This window comes from Mirounga leonina, unplaced genomic scaffold, assembly GCF_011800145.1.
Source record: "Mirounga leonina isolate KUSES-001 unplaced genomic scaffold, KU_Mleo_1.0 Mir_94, whole genome shotgun sequence".
Classification (NCBI taxonomy): domain Eukaryota; kingdom Metazoa; phylum Chordata; class Mammalia; order Carnivora; family Phocidae; genus Mirounga; species Mirounga leonina.
Window position 1 is genome coordinate 52,547,968 of NW_023270855.1, and position 22,658 is coordinate 52,570,625.

At 43.8% G+C, this 22,658-nt stretch overlaps 1 protein-coding gene across 1 annotated transcript in view; it reads left to right on the forward strand.

Annotated features, from left to right (window-relative positions):
• Positions 1-20,506, forward strand: part of LOC118005611 (mucin-16-like) — a 60,107-nt gene extending 39,601 nt beyond the window's left edge. The window contains 17 exon segments of the mRNA XM_034997573.1: positions 1,946-2,070; positions 2,163-2,230; positions 3,919-4,091; positions 5,456-5,491; positions 6,679-6,744; positions 7,641-7,762; positions 7,863-7,930; positions 8,088-8,260; positions 9,511-9,635; positions 9,972-10,039; positions 10,843-10,991; positions 12,054-12,217; positions 12,645-12,712; positions 16,933-17,099; positions 18,535-18,576; positions 18,779-18,858; positions 20,216-20,506. Coding sequence (XP_034853464.1) covers positions 1,946-2,070; positions 2,163-2,230; positions 3,919-4,091; positions 5,456-5,491; positions 6,679-6,744; positions 7,641-7,762; positions 7,863-7,930; positions 8,088-8,260; positions 9,511-9,635; positions 9,972-10,039; positions 10,843-10,991; positions 12,054-12,217; positions 12,645-12,712; positions 16,933-17,099; positions 18,535-18,576; positions 18,779-18,858; positions 20,216-20,314 — 1,793 coding nt within the window. The 3' untranslated portion in view covers positions 20,315-20,506.
• Positions 20,507-22,658: the final 2,152 nt, after the last annotated feature.

The window sequence follows — 22,658 nt, forward strand, 5'->3', positions numbered from 1 at the left end:
GGAAGGAAGGAAGGAAGGAAGGAAGGAAGGAAGGAAGGAAGGAAGGAAGGAAGGAAGGGAGAAGTGATGAATGAAAGGAGTAACAGAGGATGGATGGGCAGATGGAAGGAAGAAAAGATGAATGGAGGGGGAGAAAGAGAGAGGAAAGATGTCTAAATAGATAGAAGGAATAGATATGAAAGAAAGGAAAGATGGATGGATAGATGGAAGAAAAGAAAAGGTGGAGGAAGGAAGCAAGGAAAGGTGGATAGAAGGAAGAAAGTGAGGATAGAAGGAAGGACAGACAGAAGGATGCATAGAAAGAGGTATGAATGGGAAGAGGGAAGGAAAAGAAGAAGTGAGAAAGGAAGGAATGATGTATGCAAGGTTGGTGAATGGATGGATAGATATGATGGGTACATGGATGGATGGATGGATGGATGGATGGATGGATGGATGGATGGATGGTTGGGAGGGTGGGTGGATGGATGGAGACATGGAGGACAGATGGTTGGATAGATGGGTGGATAGACAGATGATAGAAGAAAGGAAAGAAGGGATTGAGAGAGGTAGAAGAAAAGGTGGATAGATGGAAGGAAAGATTGAAGGAAAAAGGATGAATGCATGGATGAATAGAAGGAAAGAAGGAAGGACAGAAGGAAGAATAGACAGAAGGGAGCTTGGAAGGAGTAGTGAACAGGAAGGAGGAAGAGAAGAGGGGAAGTAAGTTTTTCTTCCAGAGGTTTGTCCTGAATAGTTAACCCTGTGCTGCTCACTGCTTATCTATTCGAGAGTCAGGCCACGGGGCCTCTGGTCCATTTATTATACTTCTCCTGGGGCCTACACAGGTCACCCCAACCATTGAACACTGAGCCAGCTGAATGTGTCTAAGCAAGAGCATATGTCTTCAGGGGCGCCTGGGTGGCTCAGTCGTTAAGCGTCTGCCTTTGGCTCAGGTCATGATCCCAGGGTCCTGGGTTTGAGCCCCACATCAGGCTCCCTGCTCGGCAGGAAGCCTGCTTCTCCCTCTCCCACTCCCCCTGCTTATGTTCCCTCTCTCGCTGTGTCTCTCTCTGTCAAATAAATAAATAAATAAAAATCTTAAAAAAAAAAAAAAAGAGCATGTATCTTCACAGGGGAAGTCATGAGCAAGGACTCTGGGATTGGAGAACTTGGGTCCAAACCCAGACTCTCCCTCTCCTGTCAAGTAACCCTGGGCAGAAGACTATTTCTGTACTGTGATTCCTCCTTTGTTTAGTGTGGATGATTCTAGCACCCAGCTCATATTTATCCGGGTAAAAAGCTCCATGTATAGTGAGTGATCAGAAAGTATTTGATTATTTGTTTTATATAATGAACACATATATCGTGTTTACTCTGTGCCCAGCCCTGTGCTTAAGCACTTTACAGAATTTGACTTGTTCAAACCTCATTACAGCTTTTAAAGTAGTAATAATTATTATCTTACAGATGAATAAATCAAGGCACAGAGAGATTGGTTGCAGCTCCTAGGTGGCTTTTTTTTTTTTTTAATGCAATGCATAGAAGATTGGCATACCTGGGTGTAAGAGAGAGACAGAGAGAAAAAAAAAGAGAGAAAACGAGAGACAGAGGCACAGAGAGATAAAGAGATAGAGATGGGGGAGCAGAGAGAATATGGAGGACCATGTCTGGGGTTTTTCCTGGCTCCACATCAGTGTGGTAAGTTGGAGCCTTTCCTTCCCAGACAGAACAAAACCACTGGTGTTTTCACAGAGCCCTCCACTCCTGCACCTGGGTGGGAATACCATCTCCAGCCCCCAAATCATTAAGCCTGCCCTTACTTGCTGCTGGAGGTATCTCCATTAACAAGCAACCCCCAGATTTATCTGGAGGAGGACAAGAGGCCCTTGGAAGCCCCACGGTGGGTGGATATTGGGTGCCCTGACCTTCCCACAAGCCTTGGCTCTCCCTGCACCTGTCACAGCTCTGGAGGTCAGTGAGGAGCCGTTCACACTGAACTTCACCATCGACAACCTGCGCTACTCAGCAGATATGGGCCACCCCGGCTCCCTCAAGTTCAACATCACAGACAGCCTCATGCAGCACCTGGTGAGAGGCCAGCTTCCCCGTCCCCACCTCCATGACCCCTCCTCTGGGCTGTCGCCAGCTGTGACCACACTGGCCCTCTCCTTCCTCTCCAGCTCGGCCCATTGTTCCAGAGGAGCAGCCTAGGAGCCCGATATGCAGGCTGCAAGGTCACCTCACTAAGGTGAGAACCCCTCCACCCACCCACCATGGCCCATCACCAAAGGACAGGACTTCTGACTATGGGGGGCCACTCCCAGCTGTGGCAGACTGTCTTAGAGGGTCCTTTTTGGCATCCATGTCTTTATGTTACATTATTGTTATAATTGTGACAAAATACGTATAGACATAAAATTAGCCATTTCACCACTTTAAAGTATCCATTTCAGTGGCATCTGTTACATGCACGATGCTATGAACCCATGACCACTAGTAGTTCTGAAACCCTTCATCACTCAGGCAATTACTTGCACTTTTCTGGGTTGGTATGCATTCTGTAGGTGTCTACAAAGCACTTTTCCATCTGCGTTTTCCATTCCACTGTCACTGGTGGTGCAGATCCTCTGAGGCAGGTGGTGGGTACCAGAGTGAAGCACAGGCATTGCCCCTGCACTCATCTAGTGGAGAAAGCAGAAACTAAGCAGGAGAATAAATATCTAAAAGGGTTTCAAATATAGTAAGGTGATGGGAAGCAGAAGTGCATAGAGACGGGAAAGCAGCTTTACCCAGGGCACAGGACAGTGCATCTGTGGAGGTGATTTCTGAGCGGTATCGCAGTTGGAAAAGAAGGATTTGGCCATGAAAACTGTTCCAGGCAGAGGAAACAGCATGGGCAAAGGTCCTGAGGTAGGAATGAGCTTGGCATGTTCAGTGAACAGCAAGGAGGCCGGTGTGGCTGGAGCAGAGAGAGAGGGTCAGAGAGAAAGGAAGTGCATTTCCAGATAGCAACAAGGTCTACACTATGCAGAATCTTGGCAGGAATTGATTTTTTTTTTTTTTTAATTGTGGTAAAAGATGCCATAACAGAAAATTTACCATCTGAACCATTTTTAAGTGTCCAGTTCAGTAGTGTTAAGTATATTCATATTGTTGTGCAGCCAATCTCCAGAACTTGCACAAACTGAAACTCTGTATCCATTAAACAATAGCTCCCCACTTCCCTCTACCCCCAGATATTAGCAATCACCATTCTACTTTCTGTCTCCATGAATTTGATCACTCTGGGTACCTCATTACAAATGAAATCATATGGTATTTGTCTTTTTGTGTCTGTCTTATTTCACTGATCATAGTGTCCTCAAGGTCCATCCACATTGTGGCAGGTGTCAGGATTTCCCTCACTTTTAAAGCTGAATCATATTCCATTGTATGGATATATCATATTTTGTTTATCCATTCATCAGGACTTTGGTTTTTGCATGGAACAGGCAGTGTGCGAGGTGCTGGGAGTTTGGCACAACAGTGAGCCAAACTGTCCCATAACACTTCCTCATGGAGGCCACTGTCTGGAGAGAAAAGGAAAAATGATACATGTTAACACTGAGGGCCATCAGGGCTGGGATGGGGGAAGCATGAGGTCCTGTGGCAGCCAGGACCCTCTCTTGATTCAGTCTGGGAGGGTTCTTGGAGGTGTCTAAGTTGAGATCTGAAGGATGACCGGGAAATTACCGGAGAGTGAGGAGAGAAGGGGAGAGACCTCCAGACAGAAGTCGCTGCATGTGCAAAGATCCTGGGGTGAGAGTGTGTGGCCAGGTGGAGAAACTGTGAATGGTTCAATAAGGCTGGAACACAGGATATGATGTGTGCAGTGACCACAGGTGGCAAGGTGCCACATGGGCTGTACTCCCTACACATCGATCTCTCCTTCCTCAGGTCTGTGAAGAATGGCGCCAAAACAAGGGTGGACATCCTCTGCACCTACCGGCAGCCCCGCAGCAGCCCAGGTCTGCCTGCCAGGCAGGTGTTCCATGAGCTGAGCCGGCAGACCCGTGGCATCACCCGGCTGGGCCCCTATTCTCTGGACAAGGACAGCCTCTACCTCAATGGTGAGCGATTCTCAGCCCCCCTCACTGCTTCCACCCCTCCATCCCACAGGTCAGGTCTCTAGGGGAAACCTTGAGACAAACTCAGGTGTGAATCTCAACTCCATACTGACCCCCACCCTCCAACTGTCACTCCGTAAAACTGTCCCTGATCACACCTGTTTTACAGATGAAGAAATGGAGGCTCTAAAAGGTTCAGTAATTTGCCCAAATGGGTGTAGCTAGAGAAGAGTGGAGCCAGGCATGAGCCCCAGCAGTCAGCATCCAATGCTATGCCCTACCCTATGCCTTTAACTCCTAGAAGGGTCGTTCCAGGGGATACACGGGGAAAGAAAATTCCACATCTGTCTTCCCTCCCAGCTTCTCACCCTAGACCAGAGATGGGCTTCTCTCCTGGGTGGGGCCCCAATGCCAGGAAGTTAGGTGGGCACTCTGAACATCTGTGGGGTCCAAGCTCTGGACATGCTGGGTATCAGCCTAGAAGCCAGGAAGGGATAGTGTTTAAGAGGGTGACCCTCCTCTGGGGTTCTGAGAGGCAGAACATGGAACATGGTGAGGTTTATTGGAATAACTCAGCTTCTCTCCTCTCTGTCCCCAACTTGGGGATGGTGTTTGGCAACTCACACTTTCTTATCACCATTGCCACATAACGTGGGCAGGGAAACATCCTGGTCCTTTATGACTCATTTGAGCAAAGAGGGAGATGTACAGAGAAGGGAAGGGACCTGCCCATGCTACTCATAGGTTTGTGGTAATTCTGGGTCTTGATGTTGTGAGTTCACATCTGTTCCCTTCACCTTGGCCATTGCAGGGGCCAGTTTAGGATATTTCCCCCTGTAAAATATGCTTCATTTTGTTCACTCAGTCAGCAGTCACCAGCATCTGCTATAAGCCAGGCCTTGTGTCTGGCACCAGGGATAGACAGGCTACATGGGCAACCTGTCTTAATGTAAGCTCCAAAGGGGCAGAGACATTTTGTTCAATGCTGTATTCCCCAAATGTATAGAACTTGGCACATAGTAGGTTCTCAATAAATTGTTGTTGGATGGAGGGATAGATTGAAGGGCGAGTGGAAGGGTAGATGGTGGGATGGATAGATATGTGGGGGAATAAATGTGTGAACATAAATGTGATGAGTCTCTTGGGGGCATGCTGGAGAGGTGGATAGGGAAGGGTCATCTCTAACTGGAAGATCGGGAAAAGCTTAATGATGGAGATTACATTTGAGTCTGATCTTAGAAGATGCATAGATGCTTACCTGGTACACAGAGGAAAAGGCATCCAGCAGGAGTCCCACACGGACAAAGGCATGGAATATCTGGGATTGTTCTGCCATCTCCCCTTATGTGTGACATTTTTGTTTCCAGGCTATAATGAACGTGGTCCAGATGAGCCACCTACAAGTATGTATCTTTGCATCCAGTACCCATATCAGCCTCTATGGGTCTTGAGCCAAACTTTTCTCCTCACTAATAAAGGGAGCTTGCCCCAAACTCAGGCTGTTTTCCTGAGTGGGGCCAGGTGTCAGTGGGAAGAAGAATGCTGAGTCCTTGGTCTCTTCTGGGCCTGCAGGCATGACTTTGGCTTTCTAAAGTTTCCACACCCTTTTGGGTTGGAGGAAGAAATTTGAACAAACATTTCCTACAGGGATGCGGGTTGAGGTCAGATGATGAGTCCATGCCTCCTGAAAACAAGATCTCCTTCAAGGGCCACAGAAGGGGCCTCAATGTAGAGCTGAAAACTGGTGGCCACTCAGTGGTTTGGCCAAACTTGCCTGTTCAGTTGTCCAATGGTCTCTTCATCTATCTTTTAATCTATCCATTCTTCCATTTTCCGAGTTATCTCTTCTCTCAGACTTCATTCTTCCTTCCTTCCTTCCCTCCATTCATCCTTTCTTTCTTCTTTCCCTTTGTCCATCCATGCATTCATCCATTCTTCCTTCCTTCCATTCATCCATCCATCCATCCTTCCATCTCTCCTTCTTTCCTCCATCCTTCATTCCTTCTCTCCTTTGTCCATCCTTCCATCCATCCATCTTTCATTTTTACCTTTCTTCCATCCATTCATCTCTCCATCCATCCTTTCTTCCTTTTCCCTCCATCCATCCATCCTTCATTCATTCTATGCTTCATCCATTCTTCTATCCTTCCTTTCATCCATCCATCTGTCCATCCATCCATCCATCCTCTGCCTATTCTCTTGCTTGTCTTTTCCTCCTTTTGTCCTTCTTTCCATCTCTCCAACTTTTCTTCCTGTGTTTATTCTTGCTTTCTCTTTGACCCTCATTTGTTCACTCTTCCTATGTCAATCCAGGTATCCCATCTGTCTGCCTGCTTTTCTGCCCATTCATCTCCCTGTCCTCTTTTCTTAGTCTCTCTCTTGTTTATCTACCCTACTTTCTTGAGTTTATTTCACTCATGGGCTCATTCACCCCTCTGCTCACACAATTCCTCCTTCCCTTACTCTCATTTATGGCACACCTGTGAATGCCTGTCCTGGGACAACCACTGCTGGAGCCCAGGCAAGCTTTGGGGAGTTTCTCCCACTCTGTGGGGACTCTGTTCCTTCCTGATGACTGCCCTTTCCACAGCTCCTGAGGCAGCCACCACATTCCTGCCTCGTTCATCATCATCTGTGCAACTAGAAGCCACCACAGGTATCTGGGAGATCCCTTTTCCTTCCCAAGAAAAGCTCTCCAGACCCACACCTCTACCAGTCAGTTGTAAAATTCTGGTATAGGACAGTCATGTCAATAGCAAAGATTATACTGACAATTCAATCTAATGCATACCCTCATGGAGCCCCCAGGCTTGTGAGATCAGCAGACCATTATAACACAGTGTGAGACATTTTAGGGAAAGGCACCTAGTATAATTTTGAGGGGAAGGGCTTTCTGGAGAAAGTTTTACCCAAACTGAGTCTTTAAGAATGAGGAGGGCTCATCCAGGAAAATAGGGGATGAAGAGTTTTCCTGGTATAGGAGATTCAGTGAGCAAAGGCTCAGTGGCCAGAAACAGCATCGTGTATGGAGAGAATTGAGAGGGATTTGGTTTGCTTAAAGCATTAAGCTTAACCTGGAATAGATGGATAAGTGAAGCTGAAAGGTTGGAAAGAACCATATTGGGAAGGACCTTGAGTACCAGGTCAAGAAGCTTGAACTTGACACTGAAGGCCAAAGGAAGCCATGGGCAGTGGTGACTATACTGAAACTTTCACTTAAGAAAATTTCTTCTAGTGTTCAGTGTAGAGAACATTCTTTAGAGAGGGCATCCAGTATGTCTGCTGGGGTGTTGGCCCAAGTGAGAGAAGATAAGGCTTGGGCTGGAACAGGATAGAGAGGATGTATCTGAGGACTCTTCTGCAAGTGGAATTGGGGTTACTTGGAGGGGAGGGAGGAGGGGCTGAGCAACATGATGGTTTTGACTTGGGCGACCAAATGGTGGGTGGTGGTGCCACTGGAAGAGAAGATGACAGAGTACAATGAATGCAGGACTCTGATTTGGTCTCAGGCTAACTCTCAGTAGTAGCCGTCTCTCCCCTCTCTTCTTGTAGCTATGGGACACAACCTGAAGACCTTCACACTAAACTTCACCATCTCCAACCTCCAGTATTCAATGGACATGAGCAATGGCTCAGCTGTGTTCAACTCCACCAAGAGGACCCTGCAGCACCTGGTGAGACCCTGCTCCCAGCAGCTCCAAGTGGGATAAATTCCACCCAGCCCTTCCCCCACCCTTGTCTCTCCTGTTCATTCTCCTCCTCCTTCCTCCCCAGCTTGGATCCTTGTTCCAGAAAAGCAGTCTGAGCCCCTTCTACTCAGGTTGCAGACTAATCTCCCTCAGGTAGGACTTTTTCCTGAGCATTTGTCAGTAGTGACCATTTTGGTGACCAACCCTCCCAGTCTTCCCACTGACCTCCCATTTGCTCCTCCCTCCTTGTGGCCCCCATAGTGAGGTTTCAGGACCTCTCTTTAGAGTCCCCACATCCCTCTGTCCCCAGACCTGAGAAAGATGGGGCAGCCACCCATGTTGATACCATCTGCACCTACCGCCATGATTCCATGGGCCATGGGCTGGACAGAGAGTGGCTTTACTGGGAGCTGAACCAGCTGACCCATGGTGTCACCCAGATGGGCCTCTACACCCTGGTCAGTGACAGCCTCTTGGTCAATGGTGAGTGATTTACAGCAATCATTATTGGTCCCTGTTTTACTTTATTTACTCTCTAACAAGTCAGCCCAGGTTCTGATTAGGGGACACCCTCCCCAAACTCTCCATGGAGAGAGTCTCTCCTGTTATTTCAGGTAAATAGCATGAAATTCTTTGACCAATTGAAAAATGAATTTTAATTTGAACCCCAAATGTCTGACTCATGGAATCTTTTGGGACAGGAGTTCTTCTATGTGAGGCTCCTCTATGTCAGTGATTCTAACCTAGAGGCAGTTCTGCCCCTCAGGAGACACTTGGCAATGACTGGAGACATTTTGGTTGCCACAACTGGAGAAGAGTGGACCGGCATCTAGTGGCTAGAGGCCAGGGACGTTGCCAATGTCCTCCAACAAACAGGAGATCCTCACCACCAAGATTTACATAGCCCCAAATACCAGTAGTTCTGAGGATGAGAAACCCTGCTCTACATGGTCCCATGGTCCCTAGTATGGGCACCAGACCAACTTAATCATACTTCACCACAATTGTTTAATTACCTAACTCTATGAAATTAAGGTCTTGTAATATGGCACTGTAGCCTCAGTTCTTTATGTGTTAGTACATCGTCATACCCAATGAATGAGTAAATGAGTGAACAAAATGGAGATGAGTATCTCAGCCCCGCTATTTGAGGATCCACTGCAGTTCACATTCACTCCTTCAACAAACACATACACATTACCATTCTGTCCCAAGCCATGTGCTGCGTACAGAGATAGAACATACAGGTTCTGTCCCTGAAAATCTTATAACCAAGAGAACTGAATATTACTTAGGGACACACAAAAAAGGCAGAAACACTGCTATTAACAGGGTGCCATGGAAGCACAGAGGAGGGACAATTCAGGGAGGGCTACCTGGAAGAGGATATTATGTACCCAATACTGTACTAGGCCCAGGGACATGGCAAGAACAAGATCCCTACTCTCCTGGAGTTCCATCTCACTGGGGTTCTGAAACATGAGTAGGAGTTTTCCAGGAAAAGCAGAGGACTGAAGAACATTCCAGGAAGTGGAAACTGCATAAGCACAACAGAAAGCCTCGCCCCGGGACTGTAAAATTCCAGTTTTCCCCCCCTATGGGGTGACTTTCCATTTGGAAGCCCCCAGCATGTGGGCCTGACCTTCGCTGATTCTGACAGTAGGCACCATGCCTCTCTCTGTGCTAAAGGCTAAGAGTCTCCAACTGTCTTCTCTCCCTCTCATTGGCTCCAGGCTATGCACCCCAGCGTTTATCTACCCAGAGGGAGTATCAGCTAAATTTCCGCATCATCAACTGGAACCTCAGCAACCCCACATCCTTGGAGTACATAGCCCTGCGGAGGGACATCCAGGACAAGGTAGTGTCTCTCTCATCTGTCCCATCTCTCCTTGCCCTGGGTGCCCCCCTCGTTCCTCTGTCTGATTCACATCTGTTAAGTGGTTATTTTAACTCTCCACTTTACCTATGTGTTCTGAGTTCTCTCAGTTTACAAAGGTGGTGCTCTGGCTGCCTTCCCCATTTTCCAGATGGGCAAACTGAGGCTCAGAAAAGGGAGTGGTGTGCCTAAGATCACACAGCCAGGATTTGAACTCAGAGCTCCTTTGCTCCAAGGCCTATGTTCTTTCACTGGCTCCAGTAGCCTGCTCCAGCCCCAGGAGCCCTCCATCTCACCCACTGTCCCCCTTTATTCTAGGTCACCGAACTCTACAGAGGCAGCCAGCTACAAGACATATTCCACTCTTGCCTGGTCACCAACTTGACGTAAGTTGAAGAGGTTGGAAGCACTGGCTGAGCTGGCAGCTTGTGGCTCTGAGCTTCCACCCTGGCACAGTCTTTGAGCTGAAAGTCACTGACATGGTACCCATGCTCCCCCACGTCCCTGTCATCTATTCCTATCATCTCCTTCCATAAGTCTTCAAAGGGGGGGCAGGAAAAGGATTAACCTCACAGGGCCACCAACACTAGCATCCACCACCTTCTCCTCTTCTGGATACTTTCAAAAAAGATCAGCCCAATATTAACATTTCCCATGGCCGCACCCCTGCTGAGCACTTTCATGCATTGTCATCTCATGGGATTCTCACACAGCCCCTGTGAGATGGGTACTTATCGTGATCATCCCCATTGTTCAGATGGGAAAGCTGAGGCTCAGATAAGCGAAGTGAACAGCTCAAGAATTGCCCAAGTTGGGTTTGAACCCAGGTCTGTGAAGAATGGGTGGAAGAACTGAGACATCTATACTGGGGAACAGGAGGAACATGGACACAGTGCTGACTTCAGTTCCTTTGTCTCTAAGATGGGGATAATTATAATAATACCTTCCACCAGAGTTAAGGATGAGGGAATGTGTAAGTCACTTCCTAAAAGTGCTCAATAGATGTTCGTTATTTTTATATTTGTTCTATTCCCAACTCCTGGAAACCTTGTATTTTTGGTCAGGTCTCCTCTAGCCTGGGAGATCACCTCTCACTTCTTGCCTCTAGGTCTTTGGGTCTATAAAATAGGAATTCAGGAGACACTACTGATGTTGAGTGATGGCTGAGTTCCATGGTCTCTGTCCCTAGGTTGGGCTCCATGTTTGTCACCATCCAGGCACTGTTCTCTTCTAATGTGGACCCCAGCGTGGTGAAGAAAGTCTTTCTGGACAAGACCCTGAATGTCTCATCCCACTGGCTAGGCACCACCTATCAGCTGGCGGACCTTCATGTGACAGGTGCAAGATTGGGGGCTGGTTTCATGGCTTGAAGAGATGGGGCTATGAGAAAGGAAGGATGGGGCTTCTCAGTAGCAGTGGAATGGATGGAGGCTCTGGAGGGGAAAGGGGGGCTTTCTGGAGGCCCATGTTGATGACCCATGGCATTGGATCATCCAACAGGAGGTAGGAAGAAAACATGCAGCAACTGCACCCAAGGGAATTATTATTTTTACTCTTAAATCTTTCTGACCCAAAATGTAGAGTTGCCAGAGTTGCCAGAGTCATGCATCGATTGATTGATTGAAGGATGCATTCATTCATTCAACAATATGTCATGAAATTAAATAGGCACTGATGATGCACTGTGGTAACTGCTATAATCAGAGAATTTCAATGGGAACCCCAAGGAGGGACACACAGTCCATCTTGGAAAGTTTTCTGGAGGAAGTGGTGAACAAACTGAGATGTGATGGTGAAGATGACTTAGCCAGTGGGAAGAGATGGGGAGTTGAGCTACATGTGTTTATAACCTAGAAGACAGAATATTTGGGGAGGCTATAAGGAGTTTGGTATGGCTGGAGCAAATACTTTGATGTGGGAGAAATGGCAGGTAAGGCTATAGATGCAGGCAGGGACTTTCTTGGGCACTGGAATAGTTTGCAGAGGAACACAACACAGAGTTCTGCTTTAGAAAGCTCATCCACTGGGTGCTGTATAGAGAGTGGATTGGGAGGGGGAGAAGACCAGAGGCAGCAAGACACATTAGGAACCTTGGTCAGCAAAGGTGTATGACGGATGTCCCCTGAGGTGATCAGCACCTGCACTTGCCTTCTGTTCCCCAGAAGGGCTCCAGTCTCCTCTTCCCCACATACTAGTGAGCTCTCATTATGCTTGGGGGAGAGTTGGATGGATAGACAGATCAGTGGATTCAAAGTGGCCAGATGGATAGAGGTTTTTATGTAGCCCACCTTTAAAAATCCAGCTCGGATCACATGGCCAGGAATAAGTAGACTAGCTGGAATGACTTCTTTGCTAATATCTTCACCTGATTGGGACTTTTATACCTTCTTTTTATTATAGAAGTGGAGCCATCAGCTCATCTACCAACAGACAAACCAACAAGCAGTCCCTTCCCCGAGCACTTCCAGCTGAATTTCACTGTCACCAACCTACTCTATTCCCAGGACATAGCCCAGCCAGGCACCACCAAACACCAGCAGAACAAGAGAAGTATTGAGAATGCGGTGAGAATGGGGTTGTGTGTCCACTCTGTCCCCAGGTAGAGACAGACCTATGGACACTGGGTAGTCAGAGGGTGATTTTTCATAACAATTCGTGAAAACAGTTTCTTTTTTTTTTACGTTATGTTAGTCACCATACAATACATCATTAGTTTTTGATGTGGTGATCCACGATCCATTGTTTTCGTATAACACCCAGTGCTTATGCCGATTTAGAAATTAAGAAACAGGCCCAGAGAGTTTCAGTAGCTAGTCCAGGGTCATGTAACTAAGTCATACCCTGGAATGGGATGTGCTTTGGTACACGTATCTGGGCTAGCGTTTGTTGAGATAAGAAAAAATAGATGGGGCAGTATGCTCAGTGGCTAAAAATTCTCTGATGCCACTTGGCCTGGGATGATGATCAAGGGACCATCGCCCTGTCTTTCAGCTCAACCAGCTCTTCCAGAACAGCAGCATCAAGAATTTTTTCTCTGACTGTCAAGTTTTAGCATTCAGGTGAGTTCCAGCTCAGGACCTAATCACTCTGGAGACTCCTGCTGTCCTTTAAGTAAACGTGTCCCCATGTCATGGTCCCAGTTCTAGCTCTTATGGAAGATAGCCCTGGGAGTATAGAAGTGTTACCTAAAAACCAACTTGTTCCTAAGCCAGTGAGCCCAACTGGCTTAGAAATTTGAGAAAGCCAGGGTAGACTTCAGCAGACTTGGAGGTGCCTGGTGTTGGGGCCATGGAATATGGAATGTAGCATCCATGCCTTAAGAAATTAGCTGTTGAAGTCAGGATCCGTAGAAGATGGGGGTGGCTAGAGCCAGATGACTTAGAATCCAGCAGTCTAATTGTGCGGCTCAGTAGTGTAGCCACTAATCAAGTGAAGCAATCCAAACTGTTTTACATCTATTAAGATATGATTCACATAGAAAATGTACCCCTTTGTAGTGTACAATTTAGTGGTGTATTTAGAGAGTGGTACAACCATCCCACTATCTAATGGTGGAATTTTTTTTATTATGTTCAGTTAGCCACTGTATACTACATCATTAGTTTTTGACGTAGATGTGATGTAGGGTGTGGAATGTTGTTGTTTTTTTTAATCCTATCCTCATTAGCAGTTGCTTCCTAGTCTCCTTTATCCGCATCCCCTAGAAAACAATAATCTACTTTCTGTCTCTCTGGATTTGCCTATTCTGAACATTCCATATAAATGGATTCATATGCTATGTGGTCTTTTGTGATTGACTTCTTTCCCTGAGCATAATGTTTTCAAGATTCATCCATGTTGTAGCACATATAGGTACTTCATTCCTTTTTTTATGACTAAATAATATCTGTTGTATAGCTATACTACTTTTTAAAAAAAATTTATTTAAATTCAATTTAATTAACATATACTGTATTATTAGTTTCAGAGGTAGAATTTAGTGATTCATCAGTTGCATATAACACTTAGTGCTCATTGCATCACATGCCCTCCTTAATGCCCATCACCCAATTACCCCAGCCCCCAACCACCTCCCCTCCAGCAACCCTCAGTTTGTTTCCTAGAGTTAAGAGTCTTTTATAGAGGAAAACCATAAGGGGGGCTATACCATTTTGCGTTTATCCATCCATTCATTGATGGACTTTGGGTTATCTCCACTTTTTATCTATTATGAGTAATGCTGCTATGATCATTCTTGTGTAAGTTTTTGCATCAGTTTGTGTCTTCAGTTCTCTTGGGCATATACATAGGACTGGTATTGTATGGTCATATGGTAATTCTGTGTTAACTTTTGAGGAACTACTGAACTGTTTGCCACAGAGGCTCTACCATTTCCCACTCCCACAAGCAATATATGAGAGTCCCAAACTATCCAGATTCTCAGCAACAATTTTTATTATCCTTTTTTTACTATAGTCATCCTAGTGGAGGTGAAGTGGTATCTCACTGTTGTTTCAATTTGTATTTTCCTAACAATTAGTAATGTTGAACATTTTTTCAAGTACTTATTGGTCATTTCTTATCTTCTTTGGAGAGATGTCTATTCAAGTCCTTTTCCCAGTTTTACGTTGATTTTTTTTATTGTTGAGTTATCATCATTTTTGTATGTTCTGGATAGTAGACCTTTATCAGATATATGATTTGCAAATATGCTCTTCCATTTGTTACATTGCCTTTTCACCTTCTAGGTACTACCCTTTGAAACACAATGATTTTTAATTTTGATGGCTCTTAATTTATCAATTTTTTCTTTGGTTGTTTGTGATTTTAGTCCCAAATCTAAGAAACCATTGCCTAATCCAAATGCACAAAGATTTACACCTAGTTTTTTTCTAAGGGTTTTATAATTTTATCTCTTACATTTAGGCATTTGATTTATTTTGTTAATTTTTGTCTATGTTGTGAGGTACGAGTCCAACTTCATTCTTTAGTCTGTGGATATCTAATTGTCTCAGTACCATTTGTTAAATAGACTATTCTTTCCCTATTATCTTGGCACCCTTGTTGAAAATCAGTTGTCCATGATTGTATGAGTTTATTTATGGATTCTAAGTTCTATACTTTTTTAAATTTTTTATTTAAATTAAATTTGGTTAACTTATATTGTATTATGAGTTTCAGGGGTAGTATTTAGCAATTCATCAGTTGCATATAACACCCAGTGCTCATTACATCATGTCCTCCTTAATGCCCGTCATCCAGTTACCTTATCCCCCACCCACCTCCTCTCCAGCAACCCTCAATTTGTTCCCTATAGTTAAGAATCTATTATGGTTTGCTTCCCTCTCTGTTTTTATCTTATTTTATTTCTCCTTCCCTTCCCCATGTTCAATTCCACTGCCTATATGTCTATCCTTATACTAGTGGCCATTATTTTTATTACTGTAGCTTGGTAGTAAGTTTTGAAATTGGGAAATGGAGTTCTCCAGTTCTGTACTTTCTCCATATTGGTTTACCTATTTGAGGTCCCTTGCAACTCCATATGGATTTTAGAATCAGCTTGTTAATTTCTGTAAAAGAGTTAGCTGGGATTTTGGTAGGGATTGCATTTAATCTGTTGATCAAATTGGGGAGTATTTTAACAATAATACATCCCCAGTCCATGAACATGGGATGCTCTTCCATGTATTTAGGTATTTTAAAATTTCTTTCAACATTTTTTGTAGTTTTCAGTATACAAATCTCACAATGCTTTTGTTGAATTTATTCCTAAGTGTTTTGTATTTTATCCTTTGATGCTATTATAAATAGAATTGTTTTATTAATTTCACTTTAAGAATGTTAATTACTAGTGTATATAAATACAGTTGATTTTTGTATATTGGTCTTATATCCTACATTCATGCTGAACTAATAGTTTTTAGTTTTGTGTGTGAGTGTGTATTAGGATTTTCCATATTCAATATGTCATCTGCAAATAGAGATAATTTTACATCTTTCCTTCCAATCTGAATGCCTGTCCTTTCTTTTTCTTGCCTAATTGTTTATTAAAATTACATTTATTAAAATGTAAATAAGATATGAAATGAGGGAAGACAACACTGTTTTGTCCGTGGTCTTAGGAAAAAAATTTTTAGTCTTTCACCATTGAGTATGGTTTTATCTGTGGGTTTTTCATGGATACTATTTTTCAGGTTAAGCAACTTTCTTTCTATTCCTAGTTTGTTGAGCTTTTTTTTTTTTTAATAATCATGAAGGATGTATTTTCTCAAATTCTTTTTTTTTGGATGTGTGTTATTTTTCCTTTATTCTATTAATATGCTCTATTCCGCTGATAATTTTTTTTCAGATATTAAGCCAACCTTTTCAGATATTAAGCCAGCTATTAAGCCAGCCAATCTTTCAACCTAAGGTGAAAGATTAAGACCTTTTCAAGTATTCACACCACCCCATACACTTGTGACCTTCTAGACCTCCCCCACAAGCATCAGAGCTTTTCAAAACCCCTCAGAGACATCTTATACCCACTTTTTAAAAAGTTTTTGGCTCACCTCTTGCCTGCACCAACTCGTGGTATTGCTCCTTCAGGCAGCTGCCATGTTAAACGACTATCACTGATTGGTTTTGGCACATGCCCTGGGGATAGGCTTCCCTCACTGAAAACGCTCTGAGTCGAATAAAGACAAGCCCTGAAAATGGGGCTTTTTAAAGGAATCTGCAGACAAGTCAACCATTGAAAATTCAATGGGAATGGATCTTTTGGGGAACTCCAAATAAATTGTGGCTGATAGGCTACTGGTTTTCACAGCTACCAAGTTCTCATACTGCTGGCTTTCAAAGTTATTATGAGAGCAGGATGGGAATAATGCAAGTTCTAATGCCGTAAATCTTGTTCCCTTTACCAGGATTCAGCCATTTTTTCCTTAACTAAATGATCCTCAGATTGTTGCAAGTCTTTGGTTAATTTCTAGATTTCTGAAAAAGTTTTGACCATGCTTCCCAGTGTTCTCAATGATTTTATGGATTTTTGGAAGTCCTACTGCAAACATTTCAAAAATGTTCTCCCCATGGCTTTTTATTTATAAACTAATTAAATTAAATAAAGTGAGACAGTTCCTTACCCACACTAACGTATTTTAAGTGCTCAACAACATGCAGCTAATAATGACTGTATTTTTATATTGCAAACACAAATGTTTGTATCATTGTAGAAAGTTCTTTTGGACAGGACCTAGAAGCAGGGAACCTAGAAGCAGGGTAGAATTCAAGATACCCTTGTTCATCCCTTTTGCCCTTCCAGGTCTGTCCCCCACAGCAACCACACTGGGGTGGACTCCTTGTGTAACTTTTCACCATTGGCTCGGAGACTGGACAGAGTTGCCATCTATTTGGAGTTCCTGAGGCTGACCAAAAATGGTACCCAGTTGCAGAACTTTACCCTGGACAGAAACAGTGTCCTTGTGGATGGTAAGGCTTCTTGGTCATTGGGGCAGGAGTTGGGGGTCCAACCTCCCCATGTGGGGCCTTTTCTGGGAATTTGGAGACCTGGGGTTGAGTCAGCATTAAACTTTTTTAGGCTAACAGGAGGTGGCATACTCCCCCAGACTTTATCCACCATTGAGGGAGAGGAAGGGACACCCAGTGGAATATTAGAGATACTTGCCTTCTCAGAGATAGCTCTGTAACCTCAGGCTGGTCACTTCCCCTCTCTGGAATTCTGTTTCTCATCCCTGTACTGAAAGTCACTTGGCCAGTGGTCAGTGAGGGACTCTAGCTCTGAGCTGTATGTGAACCAACCTTGCAGGCATAGGGGATAGACCTCTTTTCTCCAAGACAGGCTGTGTAAAAAAAGGACCTGTATAAAAATGGACCTGACTTGGCCCATAGGCTGTAGTTTGCCAAGTTCTGCTCTGGATCAGCACCATGCAGCAGAACTTTCTGCAATGATGGAATGTTCTATATCTGTGCTGTCCAGTGCAGTAGCCACATGTGACTATTGTGTACTTAAAGTCTGGCTATTGTGACTGGCTTTTATAGTTACTGATTTTTAATGTTACCAAGGTACCAGATTTTTTATTTGATTTGATGAAAATTATTTTTAATTTAAAAAGCCACTTGTAGCTGCTCCATATTGGACAGCACATCTATAAGAAGTTGGCTGGGAATAAGTTGTACAGTAGCGTGACCTGAAACTCTCTTCCATGCCTGGTGGGTTCTGTGTGTCCCTACCCTCATGGGGTTTATGTTGCAGTTGCAATAACAAGAATAGGCAATTGAAAAGTATTAATTATTTGGTGTGAAATAATTCATACTTGGGAGTGGCCATCAGAGAAGTCTTCCTGGACAAAATTACATTGTAGGTGAATCCTGGAAAATAAGTATAAAACAACTTGGTAAAGGAGAAGGGGTGAATGTGTTTCTGGGCAGAGAAGAGAGCATTTGAGAGGGAATTTACAAATTTAGAGAGATCCCTTGGTCTTGCCAGCTATGATAACCCATTCTCCCCCCAACCGTTATAAGATGGCCCAGCCCAATTTCAGTCCTCCTTGCCCAGAGATATGAATTTGATTTATTACACTCCTTGAATGTGATAATAGCCTTGGATTATGTAGCAAAGTGTCCTCATTTCTTAGAGAAAAATGGGTGAATATCATGATTTCTACTTCAACATTTCAGTGAAAATATGATGAAGCAAGGGTGGCAAGTGCTAACAATTTATACACTGGATGAAATATTGTTTTAATTGGGTGAAATATACATTGTTAAATCTAGATGATGTATGTTTATGATATTGTTCTATTTTTCTGTGTATTTTAAAAGTTTTATTTAAAAAACATAAAAACAATACAAAAAAAAAGCATAAAACACAGTCACATGCATTCTCCATTTCATTCACTTCCAGGGTATTCTCCCAACAGAAATGATGTCTTAACTGAGAATTCTGGTAAGCCTCAAAGAAGCCCCAGCTCAGGATGGGGAAGGAATGTCTGGATGCTGTACCTAGTCAAAGAAAACCATGTACCCAGAGTCTTGATAATGATGAAAGCTGGACAACCCATGTCAGGGACTGTTAGGCACAGTGCAGGGAGAGCAGGAGCCCTAGGGGAATGACAGGAGGTGGCTAACACCAGCACTTATCTCCCCAGACCTCCCCTTCTGGGCCATCATCCTTATCTGCTTGGCAGGACTCCTGGTACTCATCACATGCCTGATCTGCTGCTTCCTGGTAAGTAAGGAGGGTTGCTTGTCTTTTTACTATTGGGTTGTAAGAGTTCTTTATATTTTATAAATATATGTCCTTTGCTGGGAAAATGTTTTATGAATTTTTCTCACAGTTGGTGTGTGTCTTGCTTTTTCCTTTTTTTAATTGTTTTTTTACAGATTTATTTATTTGAGAGAGAAAAAATGAACAGGCAGAGGGGCAGAGGGAGAGGGAGAGAGAGAATCCTCAAGCAGATTCCCCACAGAGGGCAGAGCCTGATGGGGGGCTCGATCCCAGGACCCTGAGATCATGACCAGAGCTGAAATCAAGAGTTGGCCTCTTAACCGATTGAGTCACCCAGTGCCCCTTGCTTTTTCCTTCTTTTAAACAACATAAGTCTTAGAGAAACATAAGTGAAAGTCATAATGAGATACTATGACACATGAGGATGGCTAAAATTAAAAAGATTGACTCTGACAAGTGGTGGTGAAGATGAGGACTACTGGAACTCTCAAATAGTGCTGGTGAGAAATAGCTTGGTTGCATCTTTAAAGGTTACATATACCTACCCAGCCATTCTACTCCTAGGAATTCGTGGAAGAGAAATATAAAATAAAATAAAATAAAATAAAAATCTATACAAAGACTTGTACACAAATGTTCATAATAACTTCATAAAAACTGAAAACAACCCAGAGGTCCATCAACAAGTGAATGGATAAACAAACCATAGTCCAGCCCCACAAAGTAATACTAATTCAGCAATAAAAAGGAATAAATTATAAATGCATGCACTGACATGCATAAATCTCAAAATAGTAATATGGAGTGAAAGAAGCTGGATAACAATGAGTACATAATGTATGATCCTGCTTAAAGCAAATTGCAGAATACGAGCTAATCTACAGGGATATCATTCAGATCAGTGGTTGCCTGGGAACGAGAATGTGTTTGCAAATGGCAGGGAAGGAGGAATTACAAAGGAGCATGAGGACACTTTCGGGAATGACGAGCATTCCTTGTCTTGATTGTGGTGATGGTTCACGAAGTTATAATCAAAACTTATCAAATCGTTCGCTTTTCATGCATACAGGTCATTGTACACCAGTTATACCTCAGTTAAGCTAGAGGGTGCCTGTGTGGAGGGAGAGGGAGGGAGGGAAGGAGAGGATATGAATGGGATATCAGAGAAAAGAGTAGAAAAACAGAGCTAAAGGGAAAAGAGAAGAGAAAGAGATAAAAGAGGTACAAGACATGCATGAGAGAAAATGAAGTAGAAAAGGGTCGAGAGACACACAGGGGGCAGCAGGCATCTGTGGCTTTGGCCACCCCCATCCCTGTGGTCCCAGGCCATTCTCATGCTCTCTTCTTGCCCTCGCAGGTCACTGTCTGCCGGCGGAAGAAGGAGGGAAACTACGAGGTTCAGCAGCACAGCCTGGGCTCTTACCTGCCACACCTGGACCTGAGGAAGCTGCAGTGAGATCTCTGCGTGAGGCTCCAACGGAGCTTGGCTGGAGCAGGAATAAACCACATTGGTCGGACACAGTCTCTGGGCCCTTCTTGACTTGGCCCCTGACTAGTTCACAGGGGACCGAGATGAAAGGTTTTCCCTTCCACTGAGTCCTGAAGGGCAGCTGCAAGTCTGTGTTTTGGTTTCATGCCATTTCGTCCCTCAGAGGCACCAGAACTGGCAAGAGACCCAGACATTGTCAATCATGTAAAATCAACATCCCACCTCAGTGCGAGGTTTCTCTTCCTAGAAACCTTGGAGCATGCCTCCCCTTGGCTCTGTGCCAGCCACCACACCCATCTCCGTTCCTCCATATTTCCCCACCCACAAAGTTCCCCTAACACTGTCTCATTCTCTGAAGCTCAGGTTCACCAGGACTTCCAGACCAGTCTGCCTCAGTGGCTCCTCTCCCCTCATGGGTCCTCCAAGATGGGAAATAATCCAAGAAGAAATGAGTGAGTCAGGAATGACTCGGCAATCAACGTTGGGACTTGGAGCTGAAATCACTAGGTATCCAGGAAGCCTCAGTCCCAGAGAAATCCCAAGGCTTGAGAGACTTAGTGTCTGCTTTTGATATAAAGATAAATAACACTCAGTGGGAAAGAAAAAATCTGAGGAAAAAGCTAGATAGTCTTTCTTCATCTTTCTCTGCACTGACTCCAGCTAGACAGAGCAGGGTCTCCCCAGCAAGCAGCCCCAGATGAGCCAGGCACGAGGCAAGCTGTGCTGTCCTGCTTTGGGTTTGCAGGAATAGTTGGCATGACCTCTACACATTTTGCAGACGACCACAGCTGAAGACACCCAAGGGCAGAGAATTCACAGCAGTGCCACCCATTCAGGCTTACTTGGTGTGAGCGTCACATCCTCAGTCTTAAGCAGTCATTCTCTGAGAATGCCTTCTCTGGAAATTATAATAATGATAACAAGAGCTATCATTATTGATGCCTTAATATCTACTAAGCAACATGAGTGGGCAAACTTTCCCAGCCGTGCTCTCAATCTCTAGCCTCTGTGTGCATTGTCCTCAGTTACACTCACTATCCTTGAGAGCTGCATTCCCATTTTATAGCTAATGGTATGGGGGCTCAGAAATACTAAATAACCAGGAAGGAAAAAAATTACTAAGAACCTAAATTAAACACCTCACCACACTATCTGTCAAAGAAAAAGATAAAAACACTTTCTGAAATATGGACAGACTCAACATTGACCTGCCAAAGGCCTTCAGTCAAAGAACCAGTTAAGGATGTACATCAGGAAGCATAAATGTGACCACAGAAAAGTGTAACAGGAGTCATGAGGAAAAGAAAAAATTCAGTGTATCTAAATCAGAATTAGTTTTAAAACGAGATGTTAAAACACATTCTAAAATTCCAGATGAGTACTTCCTGGAAGAATAGAGGAGAGAAGATTCAATTTTAAAATAACCCATTTTTAGGAAAGATAGAAATACTACAAATATTATTATTTTTTAATAACTCATTCTCAGAAACTGATGAATCCATGAGACAGAAGTTAAGTAATGATGAAAAGGATTTGAATATTACCACAGGTTGCTCAAGCAAATTGACAATTAAATCCCAATGAGCAGTAGCTCAGTGATAGATTAATGATGCTGAAAAGAGTCTCTCTTGACATCATGATCCCCAAAATGGCACATCAGTTTTCATGAATCAAATTTCCAACATATAGAGATATTTTAAAAAGTGAGAAGTCTGCTCCCTGTTCAGCAGGGAGTCTGCTTCTCCCTCTGACCCTCCCCCCTCTCATGCTCTCTCTATCTCATTCTCTCTCTCAAATAAATAAATAAAATCTTTAAAAAAAAAAGTGAGAAGTCTGGTATTTCCTTGTACTGAACTCTGAATTAACATGCAACAAAGAACAGAAAAATAGAGACCTACAAACAGGTATCTTCTTTGAGAACATTAAAAAAAATATGTTGGATTCTGTTGGAATATTAACACTAAAACAACAGTCCATTTCGACCAGGCATGTTTTACCCTGACTGTGAGGGCAGAACACTAAATAATCGCATGACTTTGATCACTCTCTGTTGACTTTAAAATACAAATAACATACAAAGTTAGGGAAGATAACAGTACCTCATGGAGAGGAAAGATCTCTTTTCTCTTCTCGCCTGAAACCCAATCTTGCAGTTGAAAAAGATCACTGTCTCTATTGTCTATGTCACACAAAATAATTTAATACAAGAAAAGTACTGGTACATATTAAAGTTTTGAGGGCTCAGAGCACGAAGACACCATGGACACTGCAGAGAGACATTAATAAAGTGCCCTGCGCCATTTCATCTGCC